The following is a 12,892-nucleotide window of genomic DNA, read 5'->3' as shown; positions in this document are numbered from 1 at the left end:
AAGATCAGCTATATGAACAAACACATAATTCTACTCTGGGCTCTATAGCACACATTTTAGCAGAGTCAAAGTGAGTTTGTTTCCACTATACATATAAAATATTATCAGGATCCAGATACTAGGCACCAAAATGAGTGTGGTTGGCTAGGAACATTTGCCTTTAGGGCTGCCCTTAACCTTATACTAGATGAGGGAACCATCAATTTATCAGGGTAAAGAAGAGTTGCTTCTCTACTTGAAATTCTTGCAATTGCTCCTTCTTGTCTCAACTTAACATGCAGAATGTAAGGAATCCCACACTTACATGGGGTTGGTTTCTTTCTCATGCATATATTCCAGAATGCCATGAGTCATCAGGGGTGCTGCCATTGTGATGCAACTATGATGACGCCTATGATACCCTGTGATGAACCATAAATGTTCAAAATGTTTAATCTTAATGTGAAGTAGGTATAAAGTTCATGGCTTGAAAATATTGGAGGAGATTATTCACTTACTCTGTGAGTAGCTGCATTTATAAGAGTCACTTAGTTCTTCAATGTGATTAATATAATGTAACTATCATAATGTCAAGGTTAATAATAGTTACCATCTACTGTGCACTCACGATATGCTAGGATCTGTGCTAGCGTTTATGTATCTTATTTCATTTAATCTGCTTAACAGCAGGCAGGGATCTTTATTCCTATTTTTAGATGAGGAATCCAAATTTTTCAAATATTAAGTAACTTAATATATGGTGGAATTTGTATATGAAAACCCAACTTGTTTGAATCTAAGCACTCTGTCCCTATGATGCCATGTTATATTCCACACCAATGTAAATTATCACCCTCTAAATTTCCAATCGGAAAAAGACAGAACAATTTCCATTGTAAACAGCCCCTTTCACTTCAAAGTAAAACACTTTCGATGACAGATATGCACAACCTGCATTCACCTCACTAAGAAGAAGGAGTAATAAAAAGGGAAGAAGGGGACTAGAACAAAATCAAAACCTAGGAGAGCAGAAAGATGCACCAGTGTAAGCTGACAGCCTGCAAGCTAAACAAAATCTCCATCTTTTGAAATCTGCGGGTAAGACTGTGAATCTCCCTGAATCACAGTTGCCTCATTCACCAAAAAAGATGACCACGCCGGCCCCTGCTTCACTCTGGAATGGGCAGTGTCATCTTTCTAGTCTGCTTTTCGGCTCTCAGTCACACCTCGACTTCAGGTATTCTTTCCATTTACACTTTCTGCTGGGAAGGCCACTGAGTGGCCTCTCCATCTTTCCACAGAACTTTCCATGATACACATGGCAAAACTAAACTGCATCCTGGTTTTTCATGGCACCCAATCCTTCTTTTCATCGGATGTAACAGAATTACTTTCCTATGCATCTGACTCTCGCCTCATTGAGCTACTGGGATCAGGGAGTTGGTCATCATTGAATCTCCCTCTTTACTACCTCCCTGCATAAAACATAAAACAAGTGGATTACACAAAATATGTTCTCCGCAAGTGTCCAATAGGAGAGAAGACATGATTCATGACTGTTTATTTTATCCTACTAAACATATGGTACTATTTAGCCTACTTTATTATGATGTGTCATTAAAAAATAAGTAGCTTTTAAAAAGTTTCCCAGAATTAGGAAAGATGCACTGTGGCCCACATTCCGAAAAGAGCTGTTTTACTGGAACAGTCACGGAAGAGATACATATCTTCAGGACAAAGAAACACTAAGAGAGAACAGTGCTTTTTTCGATTCCTCAAGTCAAGAGAAATCCAGTTCTGGAGTTGTCTCTACATCAAAGATAGTCAAATTAAGCAGCTTTCTCCCTCTCCCTTCATATTATCTACTTGTCATGATTAAAATGCCTTACTAGCTTCTAAATGGGCCCTAAAAGCTGGCCCTTTTTATCTTGGTATTCCAAGAGGCAAAGTCTTGGGACCACGCTTCATCCAAATGCCAACGTGCTACTTGTAGAGATTATTCCTTTATGTTAAATATTATTCTCTCCCAGAAATTCTCTTTTCAAAGAGAAGTTTAGTCTAAATCCCTTTATCAGAAAGGAAAGAGATTTTAAGAGTCAGATGAACTTGAAGTTAAATCTATCTGACTTCTGCCATGACCAGCTGTGTAAAGTCCTCCTTGCTTTGTAAAGCTGACATTAGTCCCTCTTGTAAAACAGGGAAAATGATACTTAGCAAGGTTTTTGAATGAGATGGCACTGGTAATATTTTTAGTGTACTGTTCTGCAAAATAAATGATCAATAAATAATGACTTTGACGAGGGCCCTGGGACACATAAAGAAACCAGAAGGGAGGTGGTTGGAAATTTTGGCCACTTAGTAGCGGGTGGGCAAGAGCCCCGGTTGAGATATGGTGAATAAAGCAGCTTCTCATTAGGAGGTGTGCTCTCTAGTCATTTAATGCATTTCATTATTCTTGTTAAAGACATCGGGCTATTGTTAAGTCATTCTTGGTCTTAAAGTACTTTTACATCTTAATATGGAACTTCTCTAGTTAATCCCTGTCTGTTGTAATACTAGATCAACCGAAGTATATTCGGAGGGTTTTCAGAAAAACTTCGGGATTTTTGAATGTCAGATATCTAGCTCCCAAACTCCACTCCTTCCCTTGAACATAGATCTGGTATTTTTTTTCAGCTTGCAGCGAGGGGTTTAATTTTCATTTCCTCCCAGCGGCTCTCTACGGTCCCAGAAGGTGGGGCGCCTGGCATCCGTGTGTGGTTTGGGGGTAGTAACCTCTCCCGGGGCTGCCGCCCGCCTCCACCCACCGCGGCGGCCGTGACGTCACAGGCGATGCCCGGGTCTCCGCCCGGCCTATAAAGCTACAGGTGCGCGCCGCGCCTCCGGAACGTTCGCACACCTTGCGCGCGAGCCGGAGCCCAGGGATCCCGAGGCGAGCTTCAGGAGCTGCCTCCAGCGCCCGAGCCCGGCCGGGCCTGCGAGCACGCCCTGCAAGACTCCCCTTGTCCCCCTTCTCCCCACCACCTCCTCCTCCCTCCAGCAGCTCCCGGCCGAGTTGCCCCAGAGACCGCGACGCCGCCGCTCCGAGGGACCAATGAGAGCCCCGCTGCTGCCGCCGGCGCCTGTGGTGCTGTCGCTCTTGATCTTCGGCTCAGGTGAGGACATCCCGGCTCTGAGCTGCTGCCCAGCGCTTCTCCCACCGTGGGCACCTCTTGAATTTTGCTGCTGCTTCTCCAAAAAAACCGCCCCTCGGCGCCCCCGGCTCTGTCCCGTGGGAGGTGATCGAGGTCCCTCCCTCCCTATGGTCCCTCCCTTCCTCCTTCCCTGGCTGAAGAGAAAAGTGGGTGGGTGTCTTAGATGTTCCAGGCTAGCAAGAGGGAGCCTGAGAATCCTTGTACTCTTACTTTAGTCCAGCTGAAGGAGAACTTACAGATCCTGTGATCCAAATAAAGATAAGATAAAGAAACCGAGGTACAGAGAGGTGAAGTGATTTCCGCAGATCTTGGAGAAGAGGGGTTAAGTCTCGGGCCGAGGAGTGCTACCTCCTGCCTAAATTCTCCATGTCCTCTGTCAAGTGATTTTGCTTTTACTTTTCTAGACGGCCTCGCATCGTCCCAGGGAGAAGTTAGAGATATGGGAACATATGTATATGTATAACTGATTCACTTTGTTATAAAGCAGAAACTAACACACCGTTGTAAAGCAATTATACTCCAATAAAGATGTTAAAAAAAATTACCACTCTGACGCTGTTTTATTGAAATCTAAAAGATAAAGCAGGGGCTTAACTCTGGGCCCCAAATCTTACCTAGTCTCTAGTTTCTACTCTATGTAAGAACAATAATAAGAAACAATGGCAATAAGAATAATTGTTATCAACTACTGTTTACATTTGATATACATACTCTTGTTAAAAATGTGAGCACGTGTTAGGAAAATCTGGTATTTATCTCTAGAACCTGTTTATTAAAATGGGACAGGTAACATTCTAGAAACTACAAATGCATTTGGTATGTGAAGTTACGACAATATTTAGATATTACTTCTTAAATAACTATATTACATTAATTTGCCTACTTGGTAGTGTTTTTTTGGGGGGTGTGTGGAAATTAATGTAGGCTATCTGTGGAAAAGAAAACAATGAAAGGAGCTCTGTAACTGACACAACAAACAGCCATTTGTTGGCAAAATGTGAAGTTGCTTTCATAAGTGACTCAATCACAAACAGTAGCACATGTGCAATAACTGCTTTGACAATAAACCTGTCTCCTGAATGCAACTGATTGGTGAGAAGAGGCATTCTGCTTTACTTTCTCTTTTCTTCCCTTTTTCTTGCTCCCATAGTCCATTATACTGCTGGATTAGACGTCAATGACACCTACTCTGGGAAAGGGGAACCACTTTCTGGGGACCACACTGCTGATGGATTTGAGGTGACCTCAAGAAGTCAGATGTCCTCGGGAAGTAAGATTTCTCCTGAGAGTGAAATGCCTTCTAGTAGCGAACTGTCCTCGGGGATGGACTCTGACTATGCAGAAGAGTACGATAACGAACCACAAATATCTGGCTACATTGTAGATGATTTAGTCAAAGGTGAGTAGAGGATAAGGTGACAGTGTAGCCTATAAGATGTGTGGTTTGGATGAGCAAAGCTGCTTCCAAAGAAAAGCTGCTCCCTAGATCTCCCAGGGGCTTTCTTGCATGTATGACTGTTGTATACCCCACTAGGTAAGCTAGCAACTGAGATGGAAAGAGCTATTTGTTTGCACATCTTATGTGTCTGGAACTCTAACAAACGTTTTATGTCTAATCTTCACAACTCTGTGAAGTAGGAATTTTTATCATTTTACAGATGTGATAACTAAAGCTCAAGAAGGTTAAACATTCTGCCCCAAATTCCACAGCCAGAATGAGAAACTCCAATCTGTTTGGTCCCAGATACTCTGCCACACGACCCCCCCACCCCCAATCTGAGAAACATCAACGAGTCCTATATACTTAGCATCTCAGCTTTTATAGCCACTCCCCACCACCACTTTTCTCTAAATAACTGCATTTTGACACAAATAAGGGAACAGAAAGAAGTAATGGGAGAGGAAAGATTGAATCTTAGCCTTTGTGAATTAGATGTTGAGAAATTGGTAATAATAATAGTAATACCACCTTATGGAAATATTAAAGGACAAATACGCATGGATTTTATATTGCTAAAATCACTATTTAACCCCAAATCTCATTTGTCAGTTAAATAATAGTGACCTATAATTTTCCTCTCTTTTGCTGTTATCTGAACTTTTAAAAAGAGCATTTGCTTAAAATGAGGGTACCAAAGTAAGAGGTCAGTATTGTTCATTACCCTCATATTACTTTGGAGTTTGAGGGCAGATCATCAGTAAATCAGCTCTAAATATCCTAGGAGCATCCACTATGGAGGCAGGACTTAAGGACCCTTCTTTCCTGACTGTAGTTTCCCTGAATCCTCCCCATCTGTCTAGCTCCCAGAACTGGTGAAGGGATAGCAGGTGACACCACGAGGACAGTGACTGAGTTAAGTGGCAGGTGGGAAAAGCTTTATCAAACACTCCACTTTCCTCCTTTGCTTCAGAATTTGTGCTTTTATTTTATTTTATTTATTTTTTGCGGTACGCGGGCCTCTCACTGCTGTGGCCTCTCCCGTTGCGGAGCACAGGCTCCGGACGTGCAGGCTCAGTGGCCATGGCTCACGGGCCCAGCCACTCCACAGCATGTGGGATCTTCCCGGACCGGGGCACGAACCCGCGTCCCCTGCATCGGCAGGCGAACTCTCAACCACTGCGCCACCAGGGAAGCCCCAGAATTTGTGCTTTTATAATACGTAAGGTGAAGGGGGTCCATCTATAATTCTTATTTTTGCGGGGGATGAGATTAGACCATTAATACTCTAGAAACTTTTGTCTTAAAAATGCTTCAGGTTAACATTTCATAAGGCCAAATGAATTGTTGGTGATGAAAATGACTAGTGGATAAAATTGCAATGCGTTGTAAAATAGAGAGAAAATTGATCCATGGGGTTGTCTATTGAAGCACTTCAGCATAGTGACCATTTGTCTCTGTCTAAAATTTGTAATATATCTGATAAAGTACATCGTATTGATTTGAAATGTTTCTGTTAGAGGAATTATCCTAATCTGTGGTACTTTTCTTATCATCAGAGGAAAGTTTCAATATAAAAATTGCATAGCCACCTATTAAACATTGCTCCTAATTTGACTATTGTTAATGTTGATATAGTAACTGCTAAAATATTCATAATATTTATTGGTCATTACCTTAATCATAGGGTTCTATCTTTGATACCCTTCCCTATGTTTCCAGAGTTTTCTATTTAATGGGTACTGCAGGACCATTATGACTAATTTTATTATGACATTATGATATTTTCCTCTTTCCACTGGACTCTGCTAAATACTAGCTCAGATAAACCTATTCAGGAATTAGTATAAGAAAATGCACAGATCTAACATGGAAACTCCTTCTTCTTATATTTAGCATATGGGTATACTATACCCCGCATAACTGTTACACTGAACAAAGGTATCTGTGGATCTGAAGAGTTAGGATGAATCTATGAAGCAGCAAGTAAAATATTTCTGGACTCCCCTTTTTCAAATAGATTGATCACAGAACTGAGCCCCCAGAAGGTATCAATTAATTATAATCTGTTGTAATCTGGGAGTTGGAGACAATTGATCAACTCTAATGTATAATTCTGTTTTCTTCATTTCAAGTATTACACACTAATTCCCAATTATGATAGTGAACACAAGACCAATATGAGTAAAGAAAATCATCAGATATACTCGAATCCCACTTTAATTAATGGAACCAAACTTTTTCCAAGAAAAAACATAATATGGTAGGGAAATACTAGGCTTTAACATCCCAGGACTGCCATTTTCTAGCTAAGTGTCCTAGTGCAATTTACTTGTCTTTACTCAGCTTCATTTTTCTCATCTGTATCATCTGGATAGTAATAATCCATTCAACTGTGATTTGGGTTTAATTAAATTAATGCTCATTACCAAGAACTTGGTATGTATTAGAAGTGAAAAAAATGTTTAAAATATTTCATGGATTTTCTTAGACAAGTAACTCCTCCTACTATTATCAATAATAATAATATTACTGACACAGATAAATTCAAAATATGTTTCTAAGCTAATAAAATAACAAAGGGGTTCAGATCTTTAAGTGCCACACAATACAGATATTCTCTTTGTTCAATTATTGTGTATGAGTTGTGTTAAATAATGAGAGAAATATGGCTGCTATCCCTGTGAACTCTCACTGCTAGGACTTCTTTCTCTCATGTCTCCAAAATGGTATTCCAGGTGAAGAGAGACTGTTATCAATAAATCTTTTTTTTTAGTTGAACAGGTAGTTAAGCCCAAGAAAGACAAAAATGAAAGTGAAAAGACTTCAGATAAACCCAAAAGAAAGAAAAAAGGAGGCAAAAATGGAAAAAATAGAAGAAATAGAAAGAAGAAAAATCCATGTGATGCAGAATTCCAAAATTTCTGCATTCATGGAGAATGCAAATTTATAGAGCACCTGGAAACAGTATCATGCCAGTAAGTTTTCCTAAATTATGTAGAATTCTATATTTCTAACACTGTGTCTGAAACCCCTAACTGCAGAAAACCATTTATTTTTTTCAATGTATAAACCAGGGGTTTGCAAACTTTTTCTTAAAGAACCAGGTAGGAAATATTTTGGGCTTCGTGGGTCAAGATGAAGTATGTACTCGTATAACCAATTAAAATATAGCCATTTGAAAATAGAAAAAACATTCCTGGCTTGCATGCTGTAAAAGACCTGGCAAATGGCCAGATTTAACCCATGGGCGATAGTTTGCTAAACCCTGGTGAAAACCATCATTTTACAATATATATTTACAAAACCTCTTGATAAAAAGGGAACTAAAGGTAGTTTTCACATAATGTTGTTCTAGCTTCCTTCCCCCCAAAAGCCGCTAGCACATTAAATGATAGTGGAATGTATTAGCTCCATAACAAGTCACTGACCTCATCAGTTGGTCATACATGGAGCACAAAGAACGAAAAGGTGTGTCTTGGAATATCACACCCAAACGAATCTCAACTTTTCTTATACTAATAGATCTTTGGCTCAAATGCATTCAGTGTCTCATCATTTTGAAATACAAATAAATGTATGGCATGACTTTTTTTGATGTTAGAATTAATGGTCGTTTATGATCTGGAAAGCAAACATAAAATTTATTGGAATTTTTTCAGTGATTATAATTTTAAAATATGGGTGTTTGCAGATGTCATCAGGATTACTTTGGTGAACGATGTGGGGAAAAGTCCATGAAGATTCACAGCATGGCTAACAGCGATTTATCAAAAATTGCTTTAGCAGCTATAGCTGCTTTTGTCTCCGCCATGAGCTTCACAGCTATTGCTGTTATTATTACACTCCTGTAAGTAAGGCATATCTTAAAAATCCCTGATAAAATAATGCCAGGTTAATCTTTTTCAGTATTTCTAACACAATGTGGTATCATATTTGAGATGAGTTATTCTATTGGTGGCATATGATCTTTGGTTATATCTTTACACTTCATTGACAACTCATAGAATATGGTTAAATGGATATTACTCGGGCCACCATTGAAACTTAATACATGAAGCCCTTTTCTTGAACTTAAATTGATAGTTTTGTTTCATGTTATATGGCTACTCATTGTTACTTCCAAATCTCAGAGTGTTGGTATCGTCTATGACTATATTAAGCTAAAACAAGCCTCCCCAAAGCTAATTAAGGCCTGGTTCATAGTAGGTTGTCAGAGATATTGCTTTGGTACTAAAAAATCACAAAGAGCTTCAAACCAGGAGCCAAGAAAATATGTCTTCTGCTCCTATTAGAATGCAAAATTCTGAGTTAGGACTTTTATAGCATGGTGTACTGACATACTTAGAGCTTATGCCTATTATTGTCAAGTGCAATATGGGAACTCAATTATTAACATAAATTTCCTCCATATGGCATGGCATAGGAAGCAGGGACAATTCTATTACTGTCTCATTCCTGCAGTATCTTCCCTGTACTTGTAATAACAGACCACATACTTCATTGCATGACCAATGAATGTTAGAACTAGACTGTCCCAGGTAGTAGACACTGGTGGGTATGTAAAAATGACATTGTCTGTCAAACAAAAGTCAGTGAATTAAGGAAGTTGAGGGAGGGTGTGAATGGCTCTATAATGACTCATGCGCTACTAGAGCTTAGGGGAAAGCAAGACTCATTATTCTACTTTTAGGTCTTGGTAAATTACTTTAACAGCTGGACTGTGTACATGATCTATTACTCCTGCCATTCAGGAAACAAGGGGTTATCTTCTGCCATTGTTTGCTATTATTTTAAACTCAGATCAGATAATGATAAAATGACACATAGAATACTGTTTTATGATGCACATAAAGTTTTATGTGCGGTTTAAATTTGTTTTGCACACCCTAGAACTTATTTCAGTCTGTTAGTACCTCAAGTCAAATATGCAAATTATTTAGCAAAGATTCCCTCAGACAAACCATTACTATTTGACATAGAAGGAGAGAAGAAGAAATTGCCAGTTAGGGAAGATGTTTTGAAAGAATTATTTAAGCTTGTAATTATTCAAGTTGAGGTATTTAATAATCATTTGGAAAAGTATGGAAAAACTTTGTCATGTTGTCCTTTTCTCTGGTATTCTCCCTGAATTTGAAACACATAGCAAGTACTTGCCTAAGACATAGTTGCTGCTTTTTCATAATTGAACTTGATTTTTTCCCCAAACATCCCAATAAAAGTTCTTAAGATTTTAATAGTAACATTTAGTAGATAAAGACCTACTAAAAATAGAATTGCTTGTACAACACTAAGACATTTCAGACCATTGAGTTTTTTGGTAATAAGTAGTCATAAGTAAAACTAGAGGTATTTATTATATTTAGAAATAAATAAAACTCAATTTGTTTTGTAAGCCTGTTTTTTTTAAAAAAAAAAACTAAGCATTCAGATTAATTTGTATAAGCATACAGTCCTTCTCTGGTAAAACTATACTATCTTCATCTCCCAATTGTGCATGGCAATTGTGCTAAGTTGGCGGCGGGGTGGTGGTGGTGGGACATGGATGTGTTTCATGCCTTCTGAAAGTTTGCATCTCAAGGCACACTTATTTAAATCTCAGTACTTTGGAAATATGTTTATGTAAAGTCAACATAAAGATCCCCTTGAAAAGAACATTCATGATACTTTTAGCTGGGTTTAGGTTTTGTTTTGGTGGAGTGGTCCATAAGTGTGAAACGGTCTATAACAACTTATGAAAGGAATTCCCTATACTCATGAAACCCCAGTCAATATATAGATGAATAGAACTTTGATAACAGTAGAATATCTTGTTCTCTGAAGGCTTCGAAAACGATACTTCAGGGAATATGAAGGTGCGGCTGAAGAACGAAAGAAACTTCAACAAGAAAATGGAAATGCACATGCCATAGCATAACTAAAGAGAATATTACAGGTTTGAGTTTTAAAAGATATCTTTATATAATATCCTACAATTAAAAAATATAACATCTATTATATGAAGAAAAATGAGCAAAACATGTTTTTTTAATTATACACTGTGAACATTGGCTACATTAAAGTGTTATTCTTTGATCATGAGCTGGAGTTCAGTACTGAGGATGGACTATGTCCTTTTGGACTATGTCCTTACTATTATAAGGGATATAAAGATGAGGGAGACACAAATTCTGTTCTCAAACAACTTAGTGTTTAGTAGATAGAAAAGAAGTGTAAGGAATGAGAATACTAGGGGAAATAAAATATGTCATAAGAAAGGCACCAATGGAACATGAGGAGTTTCCAGTGAAGGAGAAATAGAATCCAGTGGGATACATTTAGGGGGCAGAAAATGATGTGCATACGGATGGCACTGGAGGTGAGCCTCAAAGAACTGGTGAGATGGGGACAAGCGATTATAAAGGGAAAGGAAGATAAATAGTGTGATATGGGCTAGATTATTTTAGAACTGTTTGAGAAATGGCCTAGTTCAAATGGCGTTGAGGAAGATAAGGTTGAACTGATAGGCTGCGCTCACATGGTGAAGAGCCAGCATCCAGGAGCTTGCCCTACAAATGGGACGAAGTGGAAACAGCAGGTAGAATACCCTTATACAGAAAGAAGTAGGAGGGCAGAAGGGGTTCAGATTTGAGAGGCAGCTTGGTCAGAGTATATATTGTAGTTCTTATTAAATTTTTTTTTTGTAAAGAGGGAGAGCTGAGCATGTTGTAGGGAGAAGGTATAGAGAGGAATATTTCATTGATAACTAAAGTGAACAGCTAATGACACAAACTTCCAGAGGAAGAGGGAGGTAAGATCAAGGACACACTTAAAGTTGGTTAGAAGAAGGAACTCCATTCCCTCAGACACTTGGGAAAGATGTCACATCCTTAAGTTATTATTTTCTGCCTTCAGTGGACTTAAGAACTACTTAGATGGTTGTTAAATATGCATATTCCTAAATCTACTAAGTCAGTAGTACCATTTTTAATCAACACTCCAGATGCTTGGAGAACCAGTATATTTAGCATTGGTTGAGTACAGGCACTATGTTCTGAGCCTGTTACAGAATTAGCTCAATAAGTCATAAAATAGGTAATTATCCATGACAATTCTATACTCAATACTTATTCATCAAAATTTATTAATGAATTGGCTTAATGATCTGAAGCTAAAACCACCAGCATGAATAAGGGTTGATTTCTGGTGATTTAGTGCAATTGAAATTTCTCAGAGGAGGTCCAGAATGACTTTAGGAAAAGGACTTCTGATGAGCTGACACACAGTGGCTGCCTATAACTGGTATCTACTATTATTATGCCCTTGGTACTAAGTATTCTAAGTTAACTGTATATCATAAATACACTGAGCCACTTCATCTTCGTTTTTAATTCTATCCACTGCATAGATTTGGTTAGGAAAACTATTTCTCATGACTATTGCTTCGGTTTTATTAAGCAGAATTTGATGAAACAGGTTGAGCATATGCAGTCTTTACCTAAGTAGGCATATAACCAAAGCTGATGTGAAAGAAAGATTCAAGTCAAAGGGATAGTTTGTCTCTGAGAAGCTCTTAGCAGTTTTCACAAGACATCCTAGACAAAAAATTGACAAAAATTCTGATTCCTGATTATTCTTTGACATTTTCTTAAAGCTATGTTGGAATTGAGCTTATCTCTAACACTTTGTTTTCTTTTCTAACAGAGTATCAGATCCGAGTCACTGCGAAGTCACAAACCTGAGTGATGCATTGGTTTCTCTTTTCAGTGGATCCAGAGAAAAGAGAACCTTTCCATTCTGATGGTTTTAAACTTTCAATTGTCACTTTTTAACCCTAAGTCTTATTTCTGTATATAAAGATGCATGGAGATAAAAAGTATTTTTTCAAGTTGTAAATAATTTATTTAATATTTAATGGAAATATATTTATTTTACAGCTCAATAAAATTTTTTAATCAAACAGATTGAGAGTTTGAATATTAGTTTTGACATTGTGAGACTTTAGGGTATTTTTCTCTTCACATTTAAATGATCAGTTTAAAAGGAGTTCCTTCCCTTTTTTACTGTTTTTGTGTTCATTTTCAAAACTTACTGCTTTTCTTAGAAAGCACTCTTAATGGGAAAATTATAAACCAGAATCACTTAGTCCTCCCACAAATGCTAATATCCCAAACTGGTCTTTCTTATTCTATGTAGAACTTATTCCAAGTCCTGTTAATTACAAAAGCTTCTAAAATCAACACATGGCATGGCCTCTCTGTTACAGTAAACACAGGTATTATAAAAGAAGGAAAATATATTG

At 38.1% G+C, this 12,892-nt stretch overlaps 1 protein-coding gene across 1 annotated transcript; it reads left to right on the top strand.

Annotated features, from left to right (window-relative positions):
* The first annotated feature begins 2,779 nt into the window (after nucleotides 1-2,779).
* AREG (amphiregulin) lies at nucleotides 2,780-12,501 on the top strand. The gene is made up of 6 exons (XM_060147220.1): nucleotides 2,780-3,134; nucleotides 4,324-4,572; nucleotides 7,388-7,589; nucleotides 8,306-8,461; nucleotides 10,435-10,546; nucleotides 12,295-12,501. The coding sequence occupies exons 1-5, from the start codon at nucleotides 3,074-3,076 to the stop codon at nucleotides 10,526-10,528; spliced, it is 762 nt and encodes a 253-aa protein (XP_060003203.1). The 5' UTR covers nucleotides 2,780-3,073; the 3' UTR covers nucleotides 10,529-10,546; nucleotides 12,295-12,501.
* Nucleotides 12,502-12,892: the final 391 nt, after the last annotated feature.

This window comes from Lagenorhynchus albirostris, chromosome 4, assembly GCF_949774975.1.
Source record: "Lagenorhynchus albirostris chromosome 4, mLagAlb1.1, whole genome shotgun sequence".
NCBI classification, from domain to species: domain Eukaryota; kingdom Metazoa; phylum Chordata; class Mammalia; order Artiodactyla; family Delphinidae; genus Lagenorhynchus; species Lagenorhynchus albirostris.
Note: the sequence above shows the minus strand (reverse complement) of the source record. Positions and strands in the feature narration are given on the sequence as shown.